The sequence below is a fragment of the Trichosurus vulpecula genome, chromosome 1, assembly GCF_011100635.1.
Source record: "Trichosurus vulpecula isolate mTriVul1 chromosome 1, mTriVul1.pri, whole genome shotgun sequence".
Taxonomy (NCBI): domain Eukaryota; kingdom Metazoa; phylum Chordata; class Mammalia; order Diprotodontia; family Phalangeridae; genus Trichosurus; species Trichosurus vulpecula.
The window spans coordinates 236719213-236745982 of record NC_050573.1 but is presented as its reverse complement, the minus strand read 5'-3'; the positions used below and the strand labels follow the sequence as shown (position 1 = coordinate 236745982).

At 38.7% G+C, this 26770-nt stretch overlaps 1 protein-coding gene across 2 annotated transcripts in view; it reads right to left on the bottom strand.

Moving 5' to 3' along the window:
* Positions 1-26770, bottom strand: part of MYOM1 (myomesin 1) — a 174916-nt gene that overhangs the window by 78017 nt on the left and 70129 nt on the right. For both annotated transcript variants that reach the window (XM_036760648.1, XM_036760654.1), the window contains 3 exons: positions 23610-23809; positions 20863-20919; positions 11197-11321 (listed from right to left, as the gene is read on the bottom strand). In XM_036760648.1, the coding sequence (XP_036616543.1) occupies positions 11197-11321; positions 20863-20919; positions 23610-23809 (382 nt within the window). The remainder of the gene's footprint in view (positions 1-11196; positions 11322-20862; positions 20920-23609; positions 23810-26770) is intronic.

Here is a 26770-nt window from a genome sequence, read left to right as displayed (position 1 = left end):
TGGATAAAGTGCTGGGCCTGGAGTCAGGAAGACCAGAGTTCAAATCCAGCCTCAGATATTTACTAGCTCTGTGATCTTGGGCAAGTTACTTGACTCTGCCCCAATTTCCTCATCTGTAAAATGAACTGGAGAAGGAAATGGCAAAATCACTCCAGTACCTTTGCCAAGAAAACCCAAAGGGAGTCATGAAGAGTTGGACATGACTAAAAACCACAACATATTTTGTAAGGAAGATATGCAAATATGCTCAAGCTTTGTCCTGATCTTTAAAGAAGTGTCTATGATGGGGGTGAGGAACCTGCAACCTCGAGGTTACATGTGGCCTTCTAGGTTCTTGGGTGTGGCTTTTTGACTGAGTCCCAGTTTTACGGAATAAATCCTTTTATTAAGGGGATTTGTTCTGTGAAGTTTGGATTCAATCAAAGAGCTACACTTGAGGACCTAGAGGGCCACATGTGGCCTTGAGGCCGCAGGTTCCCTATCCTTGGTCTGTGATCAAAACACTACGCAGAGAAGTGAAATACAAGAGTTCATCTAGGGCACTCTTTGTCCTTTCCCCTACCTTCTCACCTCCCATTACTCCTAATGAGTCCACAAAGGGAATACATATTGGTGAACCTGGAAAATGTGCAATTTTCTTTCCACTGAAAAAAAAGTGTAGTCTAGTATATGACAAAAAACAATTGAACCTGAAGTTAAGAGAAATATTGGTTCAAATCCCATGTCTGATAATAAGTATTATATATGTAATAATTATAAATAAATAATAATAAATTATGTAATAATTATATTTAAATGATGATATAATAAATAAATAACATATTATGATTATATATATAAATAATAATAAATATTAGTTATGGGATCCTGGGCAAGTCTCTTACCTCTCTGGGTTTCAGTTTCCTCATCATTTGTAAAATGGAGGTAATAATAGTGCTTCCATTTTAGATTTGTTGCACAAAATAAAGATAGTGTGTATACGAAGCACTTTGTAGACCTTTTAGCACCATATACATGTTAGCTATTATTATTAATTATTAGAAAATGCATCCACATGAAATACCTAAAATGGAATACAACAGTAAGTCCATATAGAGGGTGTTCTAAAATACTGACTATTGTCTATTCAATCTTCCATGCACCCTAACACTTGCTCACCAGAATGCAGTATGGTTTCCCTATGACCTTAGGCACTCATGCCCTATATGGATGATCATCACCACCAGGAAATCTTATGTTAATCTAGTCACCAGCCAGAGAGTCTGGAGTCCTCTCCTGTGACTTGTTGTTACTTCTGGGTGCTTTATTGCACTTTTATCTATAATAGAAGAGTTGAATATTCTCTAGATGTCCCAACAGGCATTTATGAACCAAAATGTTGGGAGTAAGGGAAAGAAGGAAGGAAGAAGAACAATCTCCACTGATCAGGTACAAAAAACATTTTTCTTGAGAGAAGCCAATAGATCAAGAGTATTCAATGGAAATCTTTTTAGACTCAGAGTTCAGGAAGACGAGCTCACATTTGGACAGCGCTATGTAAACATACTCAAGAGCCATTTCTCTGTATTCTATCTCCCTTGATAAGTTATGAGTCCTTAAGATTAGGGATCATCTCTTCTAATTCTGTTGTATTCCCCCTAAGACACCTAGTATAGTGCTCAAGCCATGATGTTTTCTCCACAGATGTTGGTATTATCGAATGACTTTTCTATTGCAACAAATGTGCGGATAAAAGAGCATTCCGATCTCCATCATGGGCTCAACTATGCTTAGACACAAGGAAGTTATAAAACAGGAGGGAGGAAATAGAGCAGATGTGGCCAAAGCTGATCAGAAGCCCAAGTGGACTCACCTGAAAGAAAGACTCAGTAGCAAATCAGTAACAGATTGTTACTAAGGTGCTGTTACAGAAAAACAAGAAATGAAGTATTGTGGCGACCATAGGTTTGTCAACAAGCGTGTCAGGTGTGCCCACTGAGAACTTATCTCCAAAAAATTCATTTTTTTGTCTCGTTTTTGTTTGTATTTTAAATAAAATTTAGTTGTTAATTTTGAACAAAAATTTTTAGGTTTTGGGGTTTTTTAAGTTTCATGATTAAAAATAATATCTTTTATGATTGAATAGCCTGTAAATACTCACCTTTTAAAAATTCTCTTGGTGCACACTCTAATGAATTGTGCTATGCATGCCTATGACTGTCCCATTAGAAACAGTAAATATAAATATTTTTGTAAATATAGGACCTTTTCCTCTTTGGAGTAGAGGTATGGCAGAGATATAGCTGCATCAGAGGGTATTCACTATTTTATAATTTTGTGTACAGTCTCAAATTGCTTTGCAGCACAGCTTCACCAACAGTGCATCAATGTACCTGTTTTTCCACAGCTCCTTCAACTTCTGTCATTTTCTTTTTTAAAAACTTTAGTTTATGAATGTAATAAAATACTATTGTGCTATAAGAAATGAGGGAAAAGATGATTCAAAAAGATGTGGAAAGATTTATGTGAAGTGGTATAGAATAAAGTGAGCAGAATCAAAAGAATTATTTAAATAATGACATCAATATTATAAAAATGTACAATTTTGAAAGACCTAAGGACTGTGATCAACTAAATAATCAACCATGGTTCCAGAGTATTGATGAAGAATGATACACATCTCATGACAGAGAAATGATGGACTAATATGCAGAATAAGTAATACACTTTTAAACATGACCAACGTGGGAATATGTTTTGTTTAACTATATTTATGTGTTACAGGAGTCCCTCCCTCCCTTCGTTCCTTCCTTCATTCCTTCCTTCTTTCCTTTTCAGTGGTTGAAAGGAGGTGGGAGGGGAAAAAGGATGCTAATAACTGAAAAAATTTTTTCAAAAGAAATAAATATGAAGTCTATAGAGAAGTGCAGAGAGTCTTATGTAAACTGATACAAAGTAAACACAATCAGGAAGACAATATCTATATACATAATGACTACAATCTCATGCCTTCCCCTCACAGATTAAGTTTCATCTACTTTGTATATATCTTATTCCAAATAATTATTTATATGTATTTCTTTGTATCACCAGTGCTTAGCATAGTGCCTTGCACATAGTAAGCACTTAATAAATGCTTGTTGACTGACTGAATATAAATTGAAAGAATAGAAAAGAAAGAAAGAAAGAAAGAAAGAAAGAAAGAAAGAAAGAAAGAAAGAAAGAAAGAAAAAGAAAGAAAGAAAAAGAAAGAAAGAAAAAGAAAGGAAGAAAAAGAAAGGAAGGAAGGAAGGGAGGGAGGGAGGGAGTGGGGGATAATTCTTGTGAAGACTTCACAGAGAGAGAAAATATAAAAATTACTTTTCTTATTTCTGGAATAAGCGGCGGCATTGAGAGGATGGGATAGACTTGGGATTTAACCTTGTAGGAATGTGATTACCTAACTCTCAGGAATTCAGGGCCTGGGGCAATAAGTGACTCCCCCGCCCCCCCCCCACCTCCCACCCCCCATATTAGCACAGAGTTGTTACCAGATAAGGACAAAAGGACCACATATAGGTTGTTCCCTCCTTGCTCCAGGAAGCCCCTCCCCTCCCTCATTCCTCTCCTTTACCTTAGCCATATTACTGCCACATCAGCAGCTAGCTGCGATTGGCTGTGCCTGATTTCCTGGTTCTTTGTCTAGTTTTTCCTGCCTAGATTGTAAGCCCACCTCCCAGCCAGTGGAGAGGAGGGATAGTGGTGGATGGGAGTTTTCTCGAGTTAGGATACATATTGGTGTCTTGCCTTTTGTAATTTGCCTTCTTCCACTAGTCTGTCCTAGTGGAAGTGACACCCTTTTCTCGTGAGAATTGAATAAAAATACTTTCTGCTCCTCCTGGGGGTGCCTCTTTATTTTATGAATTTTTATATTATATTGGTAAGGGTCTTGTACCCCACACAGAAGGAAGGAAAAGAAAGGAAAGAAGGAAGGAAGGAAGGAAGGAAGGAAGGAAGGAAGGAAGGAAGGAAGGAAGGAAGGAAGGAAGGAAGGAAGGAAAGAAGGAAAGAAGGAAGGAAAGAAGGAAGGAAAGAAAAAAGAAAAAAGGAAGAAAGAAACTAAACTCTGTATAAGTGTAATAGTTGAGTCTGGCCCTGATGAAGACTTGAGAATATGCACCTCTACCCTTCTTCACAAAGATGGGGGACTATGGATGTGGACTGTTATATATACTGTCCTACTCTGTTGATGTTTTCGATAATTCTGCTGGTTTGACTTTTTTCTCTTTTATTCTTTGTACTGAGTTACAGCTTTCTGTGAAGGGAAGGAAGGAAAGGACATAGAGATATATTTGAAGGCGATATAGGTGATATACACACAAAAGATATCAAACAAAGGTAGCAATTACCATCCTCAGGGTTTCTCATAACTCCTTACATAAAATTTGAAAGTAATTAGCAGGGACCCCAACTGATATCAGTGAGACTATGTGAAGTATTAGAGGCAGCTAGGTGGCACAGTGGATAAAGTGCTGCAAGACCTGAGTTCAAATCTCACCTTCATACTTACAAGCTATGGGATGGATCCTGAACAAGTCACTTAACCTCTGCGTGTCTCATTTCTCTCAAATGTAAAATGGAGGTAATAATAGCACCTACCTTACAAGGTTGTAATGAGGATCAACTGAGATAGTATTTAAGTGCTTAGCACAGCACCTGACACATAGTAGGTGCTTAATAAACTCTTGTTCCCATCCCACCTTCCACAGCAGCATGAAGCAGTAGCTCTGTGCAAAATTAAAGAACTTCTAAGAAAATGATAATTAAAGAAATTACTCTAAAGTATTAATTTGTAAAACTAGACTCTGCTACAAGATCTCCCTCTCCTCTAATCAAAAGGTGGAAGATGTATGTGATGGAGGGTTTTTTTTTGCTTTTGTTAAGGTAAAAGGAAGATATACTTGCCAAAGAAAAGAGTTAATAAAAGGAAGCCTATGGCCCTTAGGTTTTATCTTCATTAGCATGTGAAGGTGTATTGAAGTGAAGGAGAGCTGAAGGAACATCTGCATGTCAATAATTTATAATTGTCACCCAATTTGCATGTTTCCATACACCCACACAGACTGCTGTTACCCTACTAGAGTTCTGACAGATTTAAATGACTGTAATAGACCCCTAAGAGCAGCTAGGTAGCACAGTGAATACAGTGCCAGGCCTGGAATTGGGAAGACTCATCTTTGTGAGTTCACATCCAGCCTCTGATACTTACTAGCTAGCTGTGTGACCCTGGGCAAGTCACTTAACCTTTTTGCCTCAGTTTCCTCATCTATAAAATGAATTGGAGAAGGAAATGACAAACCATTCCAGTATCTTTGCCATGAAAATCCCAAATAGGGTCATATAAAGTTGGACACAACTAATTGACTAAATAACACAACAACAATAGACAATAACTGGTCTTCCTACCTATAAATTCCTAAACACTCCAATTCATTCTATACACTTCTAACATCATTTTCCCCATAGTCCTACTTTCATTAACCCTGCTCAAGGACCTAAAATACCTCCTTATTTATTGCCTATCAGAGCCTATTTGAACTCCTTTCCTAGTATTATAGGTAATCTTTTTTAATTAAGTTTATTTATTTTTAATTTTCAACATTCACTTCTATAAGTTTTAAATTTTCTCCCCCTTTCCCCTCTCCCTCCCCAAGACAGCATGCAATCCAATATAGACTCTACATATACATTCCTATTAAACATGTTTTCACATTAGTCATGTTGTATAGAAGAATTAGAATGAATGGGAATAACCATGGGAAAAAAACCATAAAACAAAACAAAACAAAAAAAGGAAATAGTCAGCTTCGATCTACATCCAGACTCCATAATTCTTTCTCTGGATGTGCATAGCTTTTTCCATCATGAGACTTTTGGAACTGTTTTAGGTCCTTGCATTTCTGAGAAGAGCTAAGTCTATCAAAGTCAGTCCTTGTACACTGCAGCTGTTACGGTGTACAATGTTCTCCTGGTTCTGCTCCCCTCACTCAGCATCAGTTCATATAAGTCTTTCCAGGTTTTTCTGATGTCTGCCTGCCCTTCATTTCTTATAACACAATAGTATTCCATTACATTCATATACCACAACTTGTTCAGCCATTTCTCCATTGATGGGCATCCCTTCAATGTCCAATTCTTGGCCATCTCAAAAAGAGCTGCTATAAATATTTTTGTGCATGTGGATCCTTTTCCCATTTGTATGATCTCTTTGGGATACAACCCTAGAAGTGGTATTGCTGAGTCAAAGGGTATGCACAGCTAATCTCTTTCGACCTTAATTTTCTCATCTATAAAAAGAGGGGGCTAGATTAAATGACCTCTAAGGCCCTTTCTAGTTCTAAATCCTATAATCTTATGACTTTAAGTCCTGGCCTCACTTTTAGTATCTAACATTTTCCCACTACTTCCTAAGACAGACAAATCCTTTGCTTGGGAGACTTTGAGTAAGACATGAGTGTCTCCCAAACCTGCCATGCTCATTCTTGCCCCTGTTCCTTTGCTATTATTTCTCCATGACTGCAATTACTATAAAAAATTAGCCCCCAAACAGGGATGAAATAGTATAGGGAATGTTAACAAATGTTTGTGGAATTGAATTGAAATTGGAGAAAACACTATACTCGTCCTCCAAAAATATAATCCCTTTGAGGAGACATTTCCCAAATTTGTTCTCTATAGCAATACCCTGAGAGCTACAATCTTGGGCTGGGGCAGGGGCAGAGGAGGAGAAGGGGAGCATCACCCAGTAGCCATTGACACTCAAACCTGATTTTTTTGCAGTTTTCAGAATTTCTTTAGTATCCTGGATCTTGTATGAAAATATTATTTATTACTGACTCTGATCTAAGCATTGGTGCACAGGTGTGCATGTAGGTTGTACAGGTGTACCTAGGCACACACTCACTAATCTCTCAAAAATTAATATTTTATTTCTCATCTTAAAAGTTTGTTTTTTAAGGTAAAATTCAGTTATTTTTTAAAATTAAGTTTAGTTAAGCTCTGGTTTCTTTGGTTTGTTTGAGCAATAAAAATAATAGACATTATGATTCAGTTTCTACAAATGTTCATTTTCTTAAAATAACAAAATTCCCTGAGTGCACACCCTAATGAAATTTCCCAAGTATACCTCTACACTGGAGGACAGTTAGTCAACAAGTCAACAAGCATTTATTAAACATCTACCATGTGCAACACACTATGTTAACCACTGAGCATACAAAGAAAGCAAAAACAAAAACAGTAAAACAGAGCTGTTTAAGAATAACAGAAATGAAAAAAAAAGTGGAAAAAAAACAAACAAATTTGAATATCACATGACTAAAATGTCTAAAGTTGGCCCCAAAGAAGAGATGAGGAAATGTACTTCCCTCACTTCATTGCAGAACTGGGGAACTGTGGATGGAGAGCTCTGCATATGCCATCATAGTTGGTTGATGTGTTGGTTAGTTTTGTCAAACTGCTATTTTTTTTCTCTTTTTTATTCTTGATTACAAATAATGGTCCATAGGGTGAAGGTGGAGGGAGGGACATACTAAAAAATGCATGTGATGTAAAAACAAAAGATAGTAATAATCTAATGAAAGAAAGTAAGATGAAAAGGATTAGATGAAACACTGTAGTCATATGAAGTTATGCCCCTAAATTAATCCTATATTTTTCTATTAAAGCTCTATTTCAGTGCCTCAATTGTGGCCTGGAGGTGGCCCTAGCCTTATGAATGCTATGCCAATGAAGTGCAAGATTTGGTGGTTCCTAACAAGCTAGGAACACATGGAGTCTGACACACAGCAGGTGCTTAATAAATGCTTGTTGATTGACTGATTCAAGTCTGGGAACTGTGCTGGACTATGTGTCTATTATCTGAGAACATAGTTAATTAAATTTGGACAGGCTTTTCATCAGAAAATTGACCACCACATAATGAATCTTTTTGGCCACTGCAACACATAGAGACACCTCCTAAGGCATGAAAGAGTTGCAATCTGCATTGGCAAAGGGAGAACCTAAATGAATGAAATCATCGCTGCTTGAAGTACTGGAGGAATTCTATGTTATTCCAATTTTATCCTTCTACCTCAAAGTATAGTTTTTGTAATGAGTCTTAACTTTTTTTGCTTTTCCCCATTTCCTTTACTCCCACCCTCACCATCTTCGAATGCCAGTAACTGCCCTTCCCTATATCAATTAGTCACAATTGTACAATGAACAATTTGTCTCCATCTGTTTTTCCAAAGGCCATCTATCAGAGCAAGAGATTACTCCCAAACATTCCTAACCATAATTCCAACTCACCTATGCTTTTCTTTCATTTCTGTTCCTTGAGCTCCCCAAGCTCTTTTTAATCCTCATCAGAAGGTACCTTACCTGACTTTTTTCTTTCATTCAGCATAGCCAACCTCTTCTCAATGACATCTACAGAGAGTGAACTGAGTCACAGCCTCACCATGCTGGCTGTTGTAAGAAGAGGCCAGCTAACTGTTATTTTCCTCACTCTTCTTTCTCAAAGGCTGCCTATCAAAGTGAGAGATTATCCTCAGCCATTGTTAACTCTAACCCCAGCTCATCTATATGCATCTTGTATCAGAGCCCTCATTTTTCTTATCTCCCCCACCAAAATGGAGGCTCTTTGAAGTCAAGGTGAACCTCAAGATGAATATACGAGGGACTCTAATAGTGTGATCAAGGACAAACCATTTCACTTTCTGAGTCTTAGTTTCATCACATCAAAAGACCATTGGTGAAAGAGATCATCCAATCCAATTCCCAGATTTTACAGATTACAGAGTTAGAGCTAGAAGGGACCATAGAGGCCATTGAGTCTAACTTCATTTTACAGATGAAGAAACTGAGGTCTAGAGAGGTTAAGGGCTGACCTAAAATCACCAAATAATAACTGGCAGAACTGGGATGTGAACCTGCATCCTTGATTCCAAAGCCAAGACTCTTTCCAACTGTGTGGTATAGCCTTTATCAGTAAAATGAGGGAGAGAGTTTGACTAGATGATCTCTAAATTCTTTCCAGCTTTATAAGGTTTGTGATTCTATGATTCTAACTGCATGATAAAATGTCAGGGCCTACACCAACACAAAATATCTCTCTTCCCCCATCTCCTGGCCCTGTTCCAGAGAGCACGCCCTTTGCCTTTGAGGCTATTAACTTTCTTTAATCTCTAGTACTCCTTCACTCTTACCTAGGACCTCCACCCTATGGGGATGAGGCCACAACATTCTTGTTATAACCTTTTCTCCAGCTTCAGACAATGGAAAGCCATTGGCTGACCCATATACCCCTCAAGCTGAAGGCTTGAGACCTGTGAGATCAGACAGAATACATGCATCAGAAATAATTGGGTCAGATTTCAGCAATGGCTACCCTCTGAGAACCTTTATGGACTAATAGGAATGAGTGAGTAGTTTTAGAAGTCAGTCAGCTGAGTAGTCAGTTATCCTGTCTAAGAGAAGCAAAGTGAATTTCCCAGATAGTCTGTATTATGTTGTAGACCTCTCACGATTTCTGGTAGAAATCAAACTGTTAATTCATTTTCATTCTCTGGGGAGTCTCCTTAGATTGGGCCAAGGTGCTCTTTGTGTAGGGGATGTATTTCTTCAGATGCGGCTCCAAGATCTCTGGGTAACTTTTCTCCAGCAACCGCCATTACTGGAACATTTCCAGCATAGTCAAGAGTCTTTCCAGGATCACATAGCCAGGATCACACATCTCTTCCTGCTTCACTGCTGCTCCAACTTCCAACCTTGGAAATCATTTGCCCACCTTTTTAGTTATTTGTTCCCAGCCAGCTAATCTGGACTGTGTCACATATGATGTGTTTCAGTAACGGAGGCTGCTAGGGAAATATTTCCCAGGGTCTCTGAGGCTGTATCAGCAATAGACATGTTTCTGACATCTATAGTGACCCAACTATCAGGATAAACCACAGGCTAGATTATCCCATTTCTCATTGGGAATAAATACCCTATTGGATGAAGTAGAGGGATTCATCTAGGAACTCAAGGAAATTTCTGAAACAACTTCATGCTCTGAAATTTCTGGTTATTATTTTCACTGGCTTGTTGCTATTGTCCGGTAGTTTCAGTCATGTCCAACCCTTTCCTAGCTTTCAAATTTATGTCAAGAATTATATTAGCAATTTATGGGAGTAATTTGTCTTTCTATTCCCAATACCTAGCATAATACTCTACATGTGGATGGGGCTCATTAAATGCTTCTTGAATCACACTGTATTATATTGTATTTACATTTTTATAATAAGGATGGAAGCTTTCTATGTGCTTATTATGATGAGGATAGAAGTTTTCCATGTGCTTATTCCATGTGCTGGTGCTTATTAAATTTCTCTCCCTTTTTCTTGAACAGAATTTATTATTTATTCACTAGGGTTTTAACCTGCCAATCATCCCATTATCAATTGCTGAGGAAAAAAATGACTTTTTTTAAAACAGATTTTGCATAGAAACTTGGAGAGTCCTATTAATATTTCTGATGGAGAAAACAGGCAGTGATGGTCCTAGAATTTTTTTAAAAGCATAATTTAGAGGAAGCATTAATAGTACTTAGTGACCGAGTAGATGTGTATATAGGCGAGTGAGAATGAGTTAAGCAACTTGTCCATGGTTACACAAAATATGTTTCAAGACCAAGATTCAAATCCAGGTTTCTTGACTCAAAGTCAAAAGGTCTTTCCACTACAGCTCCTGTGCCTTTGACCTCATTAACACTAGGCTCTAATTTAGAGAGCTAACCAACCACAGGCAAGAAGAGAACAAGTTTTGTAGTTGGAGATTCATATGAATAAATTAGAGAGAGCAAAGATATAGTTTAAGTTTCCATTTCTCCCTATAGCTCCTAGAATCATGTTGAGCACAGAGTATGAACGAGTCTGTGTCATGCTTATTGAGCTAAACTGAACATTTTTTAAACCCTAATTCTCCATTCTTTTTTGCTCATCTATTATTACTGACATAGTTTCAATTACCCAAAGTCTAAGGTGGAAGATAAACAGATCTAAGGAAAGAGAGACTAGGGGAGAGCCAAGGAAAGGCTTTGCCAGATAGCTAATGGCCTGTGGGACAGTGAAAACCCTGAGGTTTCAAAAATTCTTTCCTTAGGGAAAGCCCTAGGAAATATCATTGGGGTAAAGATTGATACCACAGTTTTACCTTTTCCACAAAGTACATAATGCCCTCATGACCACGCTGACCAGGTGGCTTCCAGCTAAGTACAACATAACTTCTGGTTGCTTCTGTCACACAGAGGTCAGTAGGTGGCCCAGGAACAACACCCTCTGAAGAACAAAAACAAAACAAACATGAATAGAAGGGTTGCACATCCTGGATAGTATCAGTGTCCCTAAGAGGTCACATGATACTTCCAAAAAACAATCCATTTGTCCCCACAGAATCCGCCTTATCTTCATAATCCTTCTGTAAGAGTCACTCATTTAGTGAACACATATTTATTGAGAACTCATCCTCGTAATAGCTATATATTGTAGAAGATACAAAAAGTATGTGAAACAGGGTCCCTGCCTAAGGGAGCTTACAGGAACTCCCTAACAGGAGAGGTAATCCACATCATTCTTATTTATAAGAATGCTTGGGTATTTTGCAATTCTGGTTCATGGTAAGAATAGTATCAGCTATATAGAGAAATAATTTTGATTTTCAGGGACTATAAGCTCCTTGAGAGCAAGAATGGGGTTTCTCCTTGTCTCTGTATCCGTGGACTCAGTGCCCATCACATAATGGGTACATAGTAAATGAACCTTGATTCACAAATGTATTAGATTAAATTTCTTTATATTGAGCTAGAATTTTCCTGTGAAAATCCATCTCTCTAAACCCAATCTGATTAGAGAGATGATAGTCATATACTCACGTGATAAATTGAATTATAAGAGAAGGCAGTATATAATATATGGCAAATGAGACAGGCAGGTAACACACTGGATAGAGTTAAGAAGATATGAATTTAAATTTGGCTTCAGATACTTGCTACTTAAGTGACCCTAGGCAAGTCACTTATCTGCTGTCTGCCTCAGTTTCCTTAGCTGTAAAATGGGGATAATAATAGCACTACCTCCCAAGATTGTTGTGAGGATGAGATATTATTTATAAAGCACTTTTCCAACCTTAAACTGCTACATAAATGCTAGCCATTATTAAATAAGTAGAACAGAAAATAAGCACCATATAAGTTTGGAGGAATGGAAAAATCACTGTGGACTGCAGGGTTCAGGGAAGGATTAGAGCATTATAGATTTAAAGCTAGAAAGGACCCTAGAGGCCACTGTATACAAATGCCTCACTTTATAGATAAAGAACTGAAGCTGAATGGTGAAGTAACTTACCAGGAGTCAAACATGCAGTAAGTTGCAGAGCTGGGATTTGAACCTGGGCCTTTTAACACCAGATCCAGTGTTCTTTCTGCTTCATAAAGAAAGCTGAACTCACCCCATGTGCCAGAGAACTATTCCTTTGCAGACTGGCCATAACTTTAATTATTTCCTGCCCTTGTAAGAAGTATATCATCAGTCAATCTTTTTCTTTTGTTTTGTTGTTCAGTCATTTCAGTAATGTTCAACTCTTTGTAACCCCGTTTGGGGTTTTCTTGGCAAAGATCCTGTAGTGTTTTGCCATTTCCTTCTCCAGCTAATTTGTTTTTTGAGAGGGCAAGGCAAGGCAATTGGCGTTAAGTGACTTACCCAAGGTCACACAGCTAGTGTGTCAAGTGTCTGAGGCCAGACTTGAAGTCAGGTCCTCCTGACTCCAGGGCTGGTGCTCTATTCACTGTGCCACCTAGCTGCCCCCAGCTTATTTTACAGATGAGGAAACTGAGGCAAACAGAACTAAGTGACCTGCCCAAGTTCACACAAATAAGTGTCTGAGGCCATGGCTGAACTCAAGGAGATGAGTCTTCCCAATCTCAGGCCTGGCAGTGTATCCACCATGCCACCTAGTTGCCCTAATCAACTAATTAATAAGCATGTATTAAGCTCCTACTATGGGCCAGGCACAGTGCTAAATGTTGGGGATACATAGACAAATGTTAAACAGTTACTAGTCTCAAGAACCTTACATTCAAATGCGGGGTGGGGGAGAGAAAACATGCGCACGCGCACGCGCACACACACACACACGCACACGCACACGCACACGCACACACACTTGTCCATAGTATATGCAGAATAAAGATAAAGGAGTTTGGGAAGCATCCGGGAGTTTGGGAAGCATCTGGGAGCAGGAGAAGAAGCTTTCTGGCTCTGACCCAAAGTATTCTCTGTATCAAGGTCTCCTTGTTTCCCACATCTCATGTGGGTTCTCCTGACTGCCTTGCTTTCCTTGCTCTTTAGGTTACTATGAATTTCCTGGTTCCTGATGGTTATCTCCAGTCTTTGACCCCTTGCCCTCTAGAAAATCTGTTTGTATTTCTTGTCTCCTCATTGGATGATTCTTTTCACTACTGCTATGTTGAGAACACTGTCCATTGTGCCTTTTGACTCGTTCACCTGTTTTTCAACCCGCTGTCTTGCACACTGGCTGGGCTACTCACCTGGCTCCCCAGCTCTACCAGTTTCTAAGTACCTTCCCAGGCCTGGGTTGCCCCAGCTCTTGACTCCTACAATTATTTCCCATTTCTGCTCTGTTTCTACCAGTCCTTTCTTCCACCTTGTGCCTCCGAAGTCCACTACCACCCAAATTCCCTGCACTGCCATTGGGTTTCATAGAAGGGGTAGGATTTAAATAAGTGGGGAGGAAGGGAGAGGGAATTCCAGGGATGGGAACAGGATGATCAAAGACCAAGATTTGGGAATTAGCAAGGCATATTTGGAGAACGGTGTGATGGAATGATTGCCCCAATGCCAAGGAAATCTTTCAAGTAGAACAGTCCTAGTTTTTCTGAACACAGAAAGGATCTATCCTCTATCTATCTATCTACCTGTCTGTGTAATAATAGCTAACATTTATGCATGCGAAGTGCTTTATATACATTATCTCCTTTGATTCTCACAATACTCCTGTGAGATAAGTAGCATTATTATGCCCATATTATAGTTGAAGAAACTGAGTCTGAGAATTTAATTGACTTGTCCAAAGTCATACAACTAATAATCTGTATATCTGTAGTTATATCCATAGTTATTTGTCTATCTACAGTTACATATAGTATTGATGAGGGAGGCTGCCTTAGGATAAGCTATTGTAACATTTTAATATTTGAAAAGAATAATATTCATGAACTAAAATTTTCCCATTGCCTGGGTCCTCCACTTATAGAAGTTATAATGCTTGTTCCAGAGTTGATGCTTGATAAATGTTTGCTTGCTTGCTTGATTAGGGATGTGCATTTCCCATTTCTGTGTATCCGGTGCCCTTGCATTAATTAATGTCACTCTTTAAATACCTTGAGAACATACTGATACAATGATACATCAAATTATTACTATATTGAATTATGCAAAGAGCCTGAAAAACTAAACATTACCTACCTTGATGACACGCATTAGTTTGCCTGTCAATATAAGAAAAAGACAGGCACTGGGGAGAATTTAGGTCAGTAACAATGACCCTCTGAAGACCAACGGTAAATGCTATTTATGCAGCCAGTCAGTCATTTTCATTTACTGACACTTGCTTGACAGATTCGTGGATGGACAGTTACTTTATTAAGATCAATCTAAAATGGATACAGCTTAAGAATGCACACAGGAAAAATAATTTGGTTCCCAATTCAATATACTGGCCTGGGGTTTCCATTATTTGATCTTAAATACTGATAGTGAAGGAATTATTTGTCTATAGCTTTATGGCAACCTATGGAACAAAAAAAATTTAAAATTGTCCAAAGTTCTATATACCCTTCTTCCATTTCTGCTGTAACAGTGGCAACATTACATAATAAGGAACAGGGGGTGTAAAAAGTCACCTACATTTAAACCATCCATAAAAATTAATTTAACTTCTGGTGCTCTATATGTAGGCTCCTTATCCAATGACCAACAAGCACATGTACTATTAGAGGAATTAAGTCATTTCAATATTGAAATTCTCTCTTGAAAAGAAACCAACTAAAAGAAAACAACCATATGAAAGAATGCTACAAATTACTAAAAATGAAAGAAACACAAATCAAAACAATCCTGAAATTTCACCTCACACCCAGAAAATTGGCACAGGTGAGAAAAGATGGGAATAGTTGATGTTGAAGAGACTGTGGAAAGATAGACATGCTAATGCATTGTTGGTGGATCTGTGAATTAGTATAACCATTCTGGAAAGAAAGCTGGAGCAATGCAAATAAAGTGACCAAAAAGGTTTATACCCTTTGAGATTCTACTGTTAGGTAAATACTCTCCAAGTAAGTAATTGATAAAGAAAGCCCTCCTATACACACAAAATATTTATAGAAGCACTTTTTTTGAGGTAGCCAAGAACTAGAAACAAAGTAGATGGCCATCAATTGGGGAACGACTAAGTAAATCATGGTAAATTAATGTAATGGACTATTACTATGCAGTAAGAAATGATGAATTGATTAATACATAGAAGCATGGAAAGATCTACACGAACTAATGCAGAATGAAGTAAGCAGAGCCAGAAAACAATATATACAATATAAATGGAAAAAACAACTACAAAACAATAAAAAAAATAGTGCAAAATTTCAAAGAATAAGCTTAAATTAGCCCCAAAGAAGAGACATGAGAATACATCTCCTATTCTTTTGCAAATGTGGCAGGGTGGGGGTGAGAGTGTCTATGGGTATGGAACATTGCAAATACTGTCAGATTGTTTCAAAGAATCGATCGGTTTTGCTCATTTCCCCTCTTCTCCCAATTTTTCTTTTAAAAAATGATTTGCTTTAGAAGATGACTTTTTGGGAAGGATAAAAAGAAGAATACAAGGGGAAATTTGTGGAGCATAAAAACAAAAGCTACCAATAAAGTTTATTTTGAAGAAAAAGAAATCAAAAGAGATACAAAAGTCACAACCAGGTGGGATATGGCCCATAGGCCATATAAAGAAGGTGGCAGAATTGGTTTCATCATGCATTTGTAAACACGTGTAATATGGCACAGTAGCGATCTCCACTACCACTTTGCTCATAGGTCACTGGCACAAGAATGAAAGAATTACAGTAGCAAAGATAGTGGTTGGAAGGGGGTCACTTGCAACATGCTAGACAGAAGTTTCACATGAAATTCAAGATGCAGGAATTTTTGGAGAAGGGGTGAGATAAGAAGAGGAGGAGAAAAAGGACAAAACCAGAGAGGAAAAGAAAATGGATGTGGAATCAGGGGCCTTTCCCTGGACTATATTTCATTCCCCTTGGAGTTAGTATTTGGCTTCTCATTCTTTCTAGGGCTAGTATGCTTTCAGATATGGTAGCAGCAGCACCTCGTAGACATTTCAGCTTTACTATTTCCATGTGGGAAGCGATGGCCCTTCCCAGACATTGAGATTTCAGCATTCCTACACCAGGCAAATCCTCAATAGCCTTTCTGTTCTCCGGCTTGTCCTGTTGTGCTGATGAGAGGGTGAAGGGAGTGGAAATAAACTTATAGCCTCCCGGGACTAAAATTCTAGGAGAGTTTTAGGAAATGAGTGATAGAGTACTTGTTGCTTATTTTAAATCGTTGTTTGCCTCTCATTTGGTTTTGAGTAAAAGACCTTTTACCCTACGATGGAATAGTGTGTTTAAGTCTGGCTAGACTGAAGAGATTTAGTGGGAAAATGGGACTGATGAGAAGTGGCTTCGAATAAAGGATGGGCCCAAACAGGTGCTAGGAACCTGAATATGGCAAAGGAGGTAAGAAACATTTTTTCTTGAGACACTTGGTTATCTTGTCTTGCAGTACTCATGATGAGCATAAACAAAAAGTCTGTTATGAAATAATTGCAGGTTATATACCAACATCTACTGTAGAGGATGAAGACGTAGAGAAATTCTATAAAGAATTAAATACAACTTCCAAGTTGAATCACCAAATACTTTTTAGGTTCAGTGACTTGAATGAAAAGGTGGGACAATAAAAATATGTCGGAGACTGTGGTTGAGGATTCAGCAGTGAAATAAGCCAGTCCATCTACATCTTCTCACTCTTCGTGATTTGTAGCCTTTTTCTTCCACAAATGTGCCATAGAGAATCCACCCAATATTCTGGATGCCTTCCTCTAAGGCTTGTTTCTTGAAAATGAGTGGAGGGTCTAGGCTGTGCATCTATTATCTCTTGCTCTCATTGGTCTATTTCCTTTTCTGATCATACATTTCCTCAGCAATATCCCCATGTGACTTGCTTGGGTATAAGATATCATTGTTTATCAGTTGGGGAATGACTGAACAAGTTGTGGTATATAATTGTGATGGAATACTATTGTGCTATAAGAAATAATAAGGGGGATGGTTTCAGAAAAACTGGGAAGACATATGAAATGATGTGAAGTGAAGTGAGAAGAACCAGGAGAACACCCAACACAGTAATAGCAATATTGTATGATGATCAACTATAAACGATTTAGCTATTCTCAGCAATATAAGGATCCAAGACAATTCCAAAGGATTCACAATGAAAAATGTTATCCTTCCAACTGGTGTACTCAATGCAGATTAAAACATACTTTTTTCCATTTACTTTTTCCTTCCTTTTTTTATAACATGGCTACCATGGAAATATGTTTTGCATGAATTTCCATGCATAATTGTTATGATATTGCTTGCCTTCTTGACAGGTGGAGGAGGGACTGGGGGAGAGAGAGAATTTGGAACTCAAAATTTATTAAATTAATGTTAATTTTAAAAAATAATAGTATTGGTCATCATTGAAAGTATTCCACAGACTGACAATACTAGCCATGCATCTCCCCGTTGTCCTTTACATCATTCACAACTTTGATTTCTTGGAGATTATGGTGTTCTAAGAGTCACAAGACATGTGACGACAGTGCTGTGTTTCTTTGGTGATCATACAATTCCTTGTTTTATACCTTACTTGACTTTAATAATCAGAGAACTATTGAACAGAAGTACCAGTATGGTTGTGTTTATTAACGAATCTCATATAACCTTAGCATATATTTAACAAATTCCTTATTGGAAGACAATTCTTAAGACTGCGTCTTATTCAGATGACTAAAATAATAGTCAACAAACAACACAGGTGAATGTTGTGTTCTCTGTACCCTTCAATCAGGTAACTATAAAGATGTAGTCTGCTGAGGAGAATCATATGCAAAAGTGCATATCCCTTCTCACTTTCATTTAGCATATGTATTATGTGTGTATATAAGTATATATATATATATATATATACACACATATATATAATGCATCCTTATAAAGATTTTATAAATATAAGAAAGTAGGTGTATGGGATGGGAATTATTGATGTTTTCCCTCTCCCTCTTTTTAATTTTAGTCAATAGCAGCTGTGATTTTTAAAATATTTTTTGGCATCTGAGATATCTTGTAAAGTGATACTTAATGGATTTCCTTTGTGTACTTGGTTTGGTCTCAACTTTGTCTTCCTAAATGCTGTTTTTCCTTTTTCATGTGGCATATTGCATATTGAGGTATTAGAATAAAAATAAGGTGATTCCTCCATCACTGATGATGAAAATAGAATGTTAGAGAAATATTAGCAATTTTCTCCACTTTCCCTCTATTTGTCACCCCCCTTCTAGTTTCATCTGTAAATGCTCTTGGGATGATGTGGTTTATTTGAGTCTTACAGTAAGTTTTCTAAGATCTTTTCCCTTCCTTTTGCTGTTTCAGAAGACAATACTTCTCATAATCTTCCAGAATCTTCTGTAGTACTTTATGAAAAAGTTTGTGTTCTAAAATGGGTGTTGTCTTTGGCTGTCATTCTCTCTCTACTTTTCAAAGACATCAACTAGTTGCTAACTAATGAGATTTCTGGACTCTTTAAGTCTCCTTGTTGTGGCAACTGTTTTATTTTGGTTATACTTTGGTTGTCACGAAGGTCGATATCTTTGCGTTTTGCATTTTGCATGTTTTGGCACTGATAGTTTGACTGTCAGGTTTGAAGCTGTTACAGTTTCACAGTGGAAAATATGGTTCAGGTTTGAGAAAAAAATGAGGCCAAAGGCTTGTAAATTACTCAGAAGTTTCATACCTATTTATGATGAATACTTTCTTCCAAAATGGAATCAGAAATTGCTAAAAAAGTCACAAATTGATGAAATAAATTGACTACATTGTGACAGACAGGAAATGACTGATCACCTACTTGAAAGTCATTTATGAATCAGCCATCTGCACACAGTTAAACCACCAATTTGTTAGACCAGAGATCAAAGTCACCAGCAACACTGGGTTAGAATGCAAACTTATTTGAAAAATCTTACAGAGAAAGATGGCAAAAGATTGTGAGCCACATCACCTCATCAAATAGTGAAAAGCTTTATAGGAAGAAAATGAATTTACAGAAAGCTTAGTGTGAGGTTGATCTAATTGGTCCAGATTATCACCAAAGCGTTCAGAGATAAAACTGGAAAGAAAACAAATAGAAAAAGATGGGAAAGATCTGTCAACATTTCTGGAACAAGTTATTTGTTGCATCAATGATAGTGGAACCCTCACACGTAGACTAATACATCTCATTACCTCCCAATGTACTATACAAAGAAGTAGAAATTACTCTAAGGACAATGAAAACAGAAAGAACAAGTATACTAAATTAGACAGAAGAGGACCATGCCAGCGGTGGCATAATTTTGAGGGCTCTGAAATGTTACTAATTCTCAGGATTTTTGAAAAATGAAAGATATGAAATGATTGAAAAAAAATACAGATGATATTACTACCCAAACAGGGAATGAAGAAGACAGACCATAAATTAAATAATTCTGACCCATATGCTTATTTTCTCATGTCTACAAAACCTTTTTGAAGATGATATATACGTGTATTAAAGGTACCCTTGATGAAACATGAGAAAGGAACAGGCAGACATTCATAAATGATATTCCACAGGAGACTACATTTTTATGGTCACACAACTGACTGAGAGAGTAAATATATGTTCCCGCCGCACTTATTTACTTGTTGGCTATAAAATAATATTTGATTTGGTGGACCATAATGTAGCTTTAAAGACTTTCTTCAAACAAGGCTCCAGATAGATCAATATCTTTATAGATAGATAGGCAGCATGGTGGTGCAGTGGATAGAGCTCTGGACCTGGAGTTAGGAAGACCTGAGTTCAAATCTAGACACACACTTGCTAGCTGTGTGACCTGGCAAAGTTACTTAACATCTATCTGCCTCAGTTTCCTCATCTGCAAAATGGGAACAATAGTAAGACCTACTTCCCAAAGTTAATATTTATAATATTTGAGATAATATTTGTAAAGCACTTTGCAACCCTTGAAGTACTAGTTATATTATGATCAATAGATAATTTAAGAATATGGGAGGCAGAATGGCATTGCCAAAAAAAATTGCTGATTCTGGACCTGCATCCAAATTGAGTTTCTGATGTTTACTACCTTTATGATCTTAGGCATTTAATTCACTTAAACTTCTTGAGCCTTAATTTTTTCATCTGTAAAATAAAGGAAATTAGACTATATGGCCTCGGAGTACCTTCCAGCTCTAAATCTATGTTCCTATGCCTACAAAATATGTTAATTTGAGATAGAGCACCTGCGCTGGAGTCAAGAAGACCTTAGTTCAAATTTGGCCTCTGACACTTATCTGTGTGACCCTGGGCAAATCCCTTAACCCTGACTGCCTCTCCTGACACCAAAAAAAAACCAAACATGTTAATTTGTTTTTTATAAACCTTTGGAAGTTATGACCTTTACCTGCAGGTTCCTCTTCAGTGACAATGATCTGTCCAGTCCAGGGTGCAGAAGGTTGACCTAAATGAAGCAAAAACTAAAAATTAGAAACTGCTCCATAATGAAGACTGGCCACTATTACACAATCACCCCAAATATTTTTACTATGTGGCTGACTCATTTGGTCAATTTGGTTAAAGAACTTTTGGATTGGATGGCAGCTGGAAAGCAGGGACTTGCATGAGCTCCCCACCAGGTCCCTCCAAAAACCTATAAAAATGGCTCTAAACAAATTCTAGAACTGTAGAACCCATGAAATAGCAGAGGGAAGCAGGGTTCCAGGCCAGGACAGCCTGGATGGTCACTGGGTAAGGTCTATAGCACGGACCTGAGAGCAGAGCCCAGCGTGGGCTGCACAGACCAATCAGACCAGGAGCTGGGCAGAACAGGCCCTAGAGCCCTGAATCAGTGACCTGTGGCAGTTACTAGACTTCTCAACCCACAAACACCAAAGACAACAGAGAAGGTTAGTGGGAAAAGCTGCTGGGACAGAGTGAAAGGAGTTTGCAGTTTGGCCACCACCCTGAGGGCAGTGGAGGTGGTGCAGCTACAGAACTAGAGCTGCAGTTGCTTCAGGTCCCATGCCCACCTGGTGGGAGGAATTAAGTGGTGGATCAGAGCAGGAGTGCAGAGCCTGCTTAGATCTCAGTGGAGGTCCAGGTTGGCGGTTCTTGGGGGAGGAGGAGCACTGGTGTGGCAGAGCGTGCTGTGTAGAAATAGCTCTGAAAACAACAGCTCAGTCCCTCAAGCTTGGGACAAAGTACTCTATACTCTACAAGCAGTTATAACCCACTGAAAAACTCAAGGGTCAACTAAGTTGGCTGGGAACATGGCCAGGCAGTAAAAATGGCCTCAGAGAGATAGAATGGGGTAAATTATCTCACATCAAAGTGGTAAGAAAAAGCAGTTCTGTAGGGAAGGGAAGAGGGGGCAGGTGAGGGAGAATGAGTGAATCTTGCTCTCATTGAATTGACCTGAGATGGGAATACCATACACACTCAATTGGTATCTTACCCCACAGGAAAGAAGGAGGAATAAGATAAAAAGGGGGTACAATAGAAGGGAGGGCAGATAGGGGGAGGAGGTAATGAAAAACAAACACTTTCGAAAAGGGACAGAGTCAAGGGAGAAAATTCAATAAATGGTGATAGGTTAGGAAGGAGCAAAATATAATTAGCCTTTCACAACATAACTATTGTGGAAGGGTTTTACATAATGATACGCATGTGGCCTATGTGGAATTGCTTGCCTTCTTAGGGATGGTGGGTGGGGAGGGCCGAAGGGAGAGAATTTGGAACTCAAAGTTTTAAAAACAGATGTTCAAAAAAAAGTTTTTGCATGCAACTAGGAAATAAGATACACAGGCAATGGGGCACAGAAATCTATCTTGCCCTACAAGAAAGTAAGGGAAAAGGGGATGGGGGGGAGTAGGGTGACAGAAGGGAGGGCTGACTGGAGAACAGGGCAACCAGAATATATGCCATCTTGGAGTGGGGGGAGGGTAGAAATGGGGAGAAAATTTGTAATTCAAATTCTTGTGAAAATCAATGCTGAAAACTAAAATAATAAATAAATTTTTTAAAAAAGAACTATTGGATTGATTTCCCTTCCCCACCCTCTAACCCCAAATTGTGGCTAGTTCAGTCATTCTACACAATGTTCACTGGGTTTCTTCTATGTGATAGCCTCATGTTTGTGAAGGAGGTAGAAATTGGAAGATATGCCTTCTAAGACCTTAGTCTGGGATGGAGCAGTTAGATCCGAGCTCAAATAAATGGCCAAATGGGTGATTTTCCATAATGATACCCTTGTGCTTTACATATCCATATGTAAATATATAAATATAGATACAAGGAGCTACGTGGCACAATGGATAGAGAGCTGGACCTGGAGTCAGGAAAAGCTGAATTCATATCTGGCTTCAGATATTTACTAGTTGTGTGACCCTGGGTAAATTACTACTTCTATCTGCCTTAGTCTCCTCATTTGTAAAATGGGGATAATAATATCTTATCTCCCCAGCACTTATTTCCCAATGTGAGAATTAAATGAGAAAATATCCGTAAAGCATTTTGCAAACCTTAAAACTCTATAAATGCGATCTATCTATCTATCTCATCATCATCATTATTGGTATGCCATAGTTCAATGTCTCCCCATCCTCTGGGAGGCTAAGTGTGCTCTTTTCAAACAAACCTGGGGGCAGGATGTATATGATAAGGCTTTATTTAATATTAAGGTTTAGTCAGTGCAGAAACAATGTAAATGTTTTTGATAGCTAAGGCCTAAGTGCCTCCAGTCTAATTTGCAAAACTGTTTTGCTTGGAAATTATGATGTGCAATGTACGGGACTTTTGCCTTAAAGGGTCTACTTCAAGGTAAAGAATTTATCTGTTAAAAACAAACAAACCCAACACATTTTTGGAATGTGCTAGTATGATCATCAGAAATAGTTTTCAGGTCCTTGGATTCCATATCTTTGCAGCAAAGTTAACAAAAGAAAACTTTCAAATGCAAACAAAACCAAATCTCATGAGGATGGGGAAGTCAGTGAACTGCAAGATTTCTTGGACACGAATTTGTCTGGAAAAGATCTCTTACTCCTACCTCCCTCTAGTGGATGTGTGGAAGAATGAACATAAGTACAACACCTAGTAGGCCACTGAGTTTGTTAAAATTCTGGTTTCAGGAAGATGCTTCAAGACACTTACTTTTAAATCTGGCTCTGTCTACTGGGTCCAGTGCTGCTACAGGCTCAGAAACCCGGGACGGGTTGCTTACTCCAGTTTTGTTCACGGCTCGGACACGAAATATGTAAGAACGACCTTCAATTAATCCAGTGACTGGGAAGCGAGCAAATTTGACCGGTGTGTCATTGCATTGGGACCAGATGTCTGTGCCTACCTCACATCTGAATGAAAGAGAGCAAGGATTAGGAAGGATCAACAGAAAGTGGGAGTGGGAGTTCTGAGGCTGTACACAGTTGCCTGCAATCTGAGGCTTGATCTCCAGTGACGTGGCCAGTAGCTGCACATCACACCACCCTCTTGCCCAACAATCCAGATGAACAGAGAGGTAGGCATCTTGTGACTGCTGACACTGCAGCCTTCCAGCTATGTCATCACTTCTTAAACAAAGAAAAGGAAATTTGATTCTATTCAATGTACATCCAAGTCTCCTCTCAACTCCTTCCCAGCAGACGTGTTGTTCTGTGCCACCTACATATTATGAATTGGGAGGCCGAGGCAATCAGCAAGGTTGAGGTACCTGTGTAGGAGAGCAAAGGGGAGCAAAGGAGGGGAATATGACCAGATATAGCTCCAGGTGGGCTCTGGCATTGACTTACCCAGGAACATCTGAGAAGAGCAAAGGAAGTATGGATCAGTGGAAAAGTCACTAAAGCCTTTCACAACCTAGCTCCACTGACTTTTCCAGTCTTCTTACATACCCCATCCCCCTCCCATCCCCAAGTACATGTAGAGCCACTGACACTGGCCTCTTTGTTGTTTCTGGAGTAAGACACTCCATCTCCTGGCTCAGGGCATTTTCTTTGGCTATCCCCTATGCCTCGAATACTCTCTCTCCTCATCTTTGCCTCCTGGCTACCCTGGCTTCTTTCAAGTCCCAGCCAAAATCCTACCTCCTATATGGAGCTTTTCCTGATCCCTCTAAATTCTAGTGACTTCCCTCTGCTGATTATCTCCAATTTATCTTATATGTAGCTTGTTTGCACATAGTTGTTTGTGTGTTGTCTCCACCATTAGATTGTGAGCTTCTTAAGGGCAGAGACTGTCGTTTGCCTTTCTTTGTATCCGAGGCGCTTAGCACAATACCTGGCTCATAGCAGGTGCTTAATAAATGCTTATTGATGAGCTAGAACTGGAATCAGAGAATCTGGGTTCAAATCTCTTACTTTGGGCATGACCCCATGCAAATCATTTGACCTCTCTGGGCTTCAGTTTCCTTATTTATAAGAGAGAGGGTTAGATTAGCAGATTTCTAATGTCCCTTCCAAATCCTATAACCATGTTTCCAAATAACTCTCCACCGTCATGATACTTTAAGTTGTACTACTAGTATTTATTCCTTTGTGTTAATCATTTTCCTTTCCTATTCTCCTTTAAAGGTCGGTAAACACATTGAGTCCCTAATACTTTAGTGAGCTTAAAACTATCAAATAGTATTTCTCTGGAGAAAAGAAGGAATGGTATGAGAACCCTGGGGACCTGGAAATAGAAGAAAATGAAATATAGAAAAGCCTAATGAAAGGGATGGCCAGAGAACCAAATATAAAATAGATATATTTCATAATTTTGGCTGAATATCAATCTTTTAGGATATTCAGTATCAGATTTAAGTATGTGAAATCAGTGTTTATTTAGTGTTACTTCTCTTGGAACAAGAGTCAGACAAAACATTTCCAACCCACACCTAACAGCTTTGTTGTTGTTGTTCAGTTGTTTCAGTCGTGTCTGACTCTTCATGACCCCATTTGGGGTTTTATTGGCAGAGATACTGGAGTGGTTTGCCATTTCCTTCTCCAGCTCATTTTAAAGATGAGGAAACTGAAGCAGACAGATGTTAAGTGCCTTGCCCAGGGTCACATAGCTAGCAAGTGTCTGGGGCTGGATCTAACAGCTACAGGACTGAATTTTTTATTTGGCTATAATAATAATAGTTCACATTTGTATTGTGCTTTAAGGTTTGTAAAATGTTCAACATACATCATTTCATTTGAACTTCATAACAATCCCAGGAGGTAGGTGCTACTGTTTATCATCCTCATTTTTATACAGGGAAACTGGAGCTGAGATACATTAAACAATTTGCTCAAGGTTTCAGAGCTAGTAAACAGCTGAGTCAGGTTTCAAATTCAGATCTTCCAGGCTCCGAGTTTGGTGCTCTCTCCATTATAACTTCTAGAGAGACTTAGGTGGTATTCATTCAGAGACGGAACATTTTTCTCAATGTTCCCATGGGTTCAAAAAGGAAACATAAATCCTATGGGTACTATCTCTTGTTCCGTCTTCCTTTGGAAATTCAGTGATTTAAACTGAATCTCTCACACAGCCAGAGTTTTTACAAAGGCCTTTAAATTTCATACAGTATTGGTCCTAAACCATCAGATATCTTGATTGACGTTTGCTGTGAAACACGATTTCTTTGCCATCAAAAATGAGATCTGGTCACCAGTGGGGAGTGGAGATAATATACAAGCACCGAAAGTAAAGTGTTGATTAATAACTTATCCATAGTTTCAAGAGGCTGTGGGGTATGGGTGGGGAGAGCTGAGATCATCTTTTCTTTCATTTCACATAGTTTGTAAAAGAACTGAGAAAACCAAAGCAATTGGAGGCCTTTTCCTATTCCCTGATGTCCAGTCTGTGGAGTGTTGGGGCTTGAGTAGCAATGACAAAGTTCAAGCCAGAATGGAGTAGTGGCAAGAGGACTGGATTTGGTGCCTGAATTTCTAGGTTTGAATCCTGGCTGTGAGATCCTAAGTAAGTCATTTAACTTTCCTGGACCTCAGTTTTCTCATCTGCAATATAAGGAGGGAGGATTGCTGTTGTTCAGTCTCTTTTCAGTTGTGTCTGACTCTCGGTGACCTCATTTGGGGTTTTCTTGGCAAAGATACTGGAGTGGTTTGCCACTTCCCCTCTCCAGCTCATTTTACAGATGAGGAAACTGAGGCAAACAGGGTTAAGTGACTTGCCCGGGGTCACACAGCCAGTAAAGTGTCTGAAGTCAGATTTGAACTCAGGAAGTAGAATCTTCCTGACTCCAGGTCCGGCACTCTATGTGCTATGGTGCCACCTACCTGCCATAAGGGGGGAAGATTTGATGTTATTTGTGATCCTTGCGGTTTTAGCTC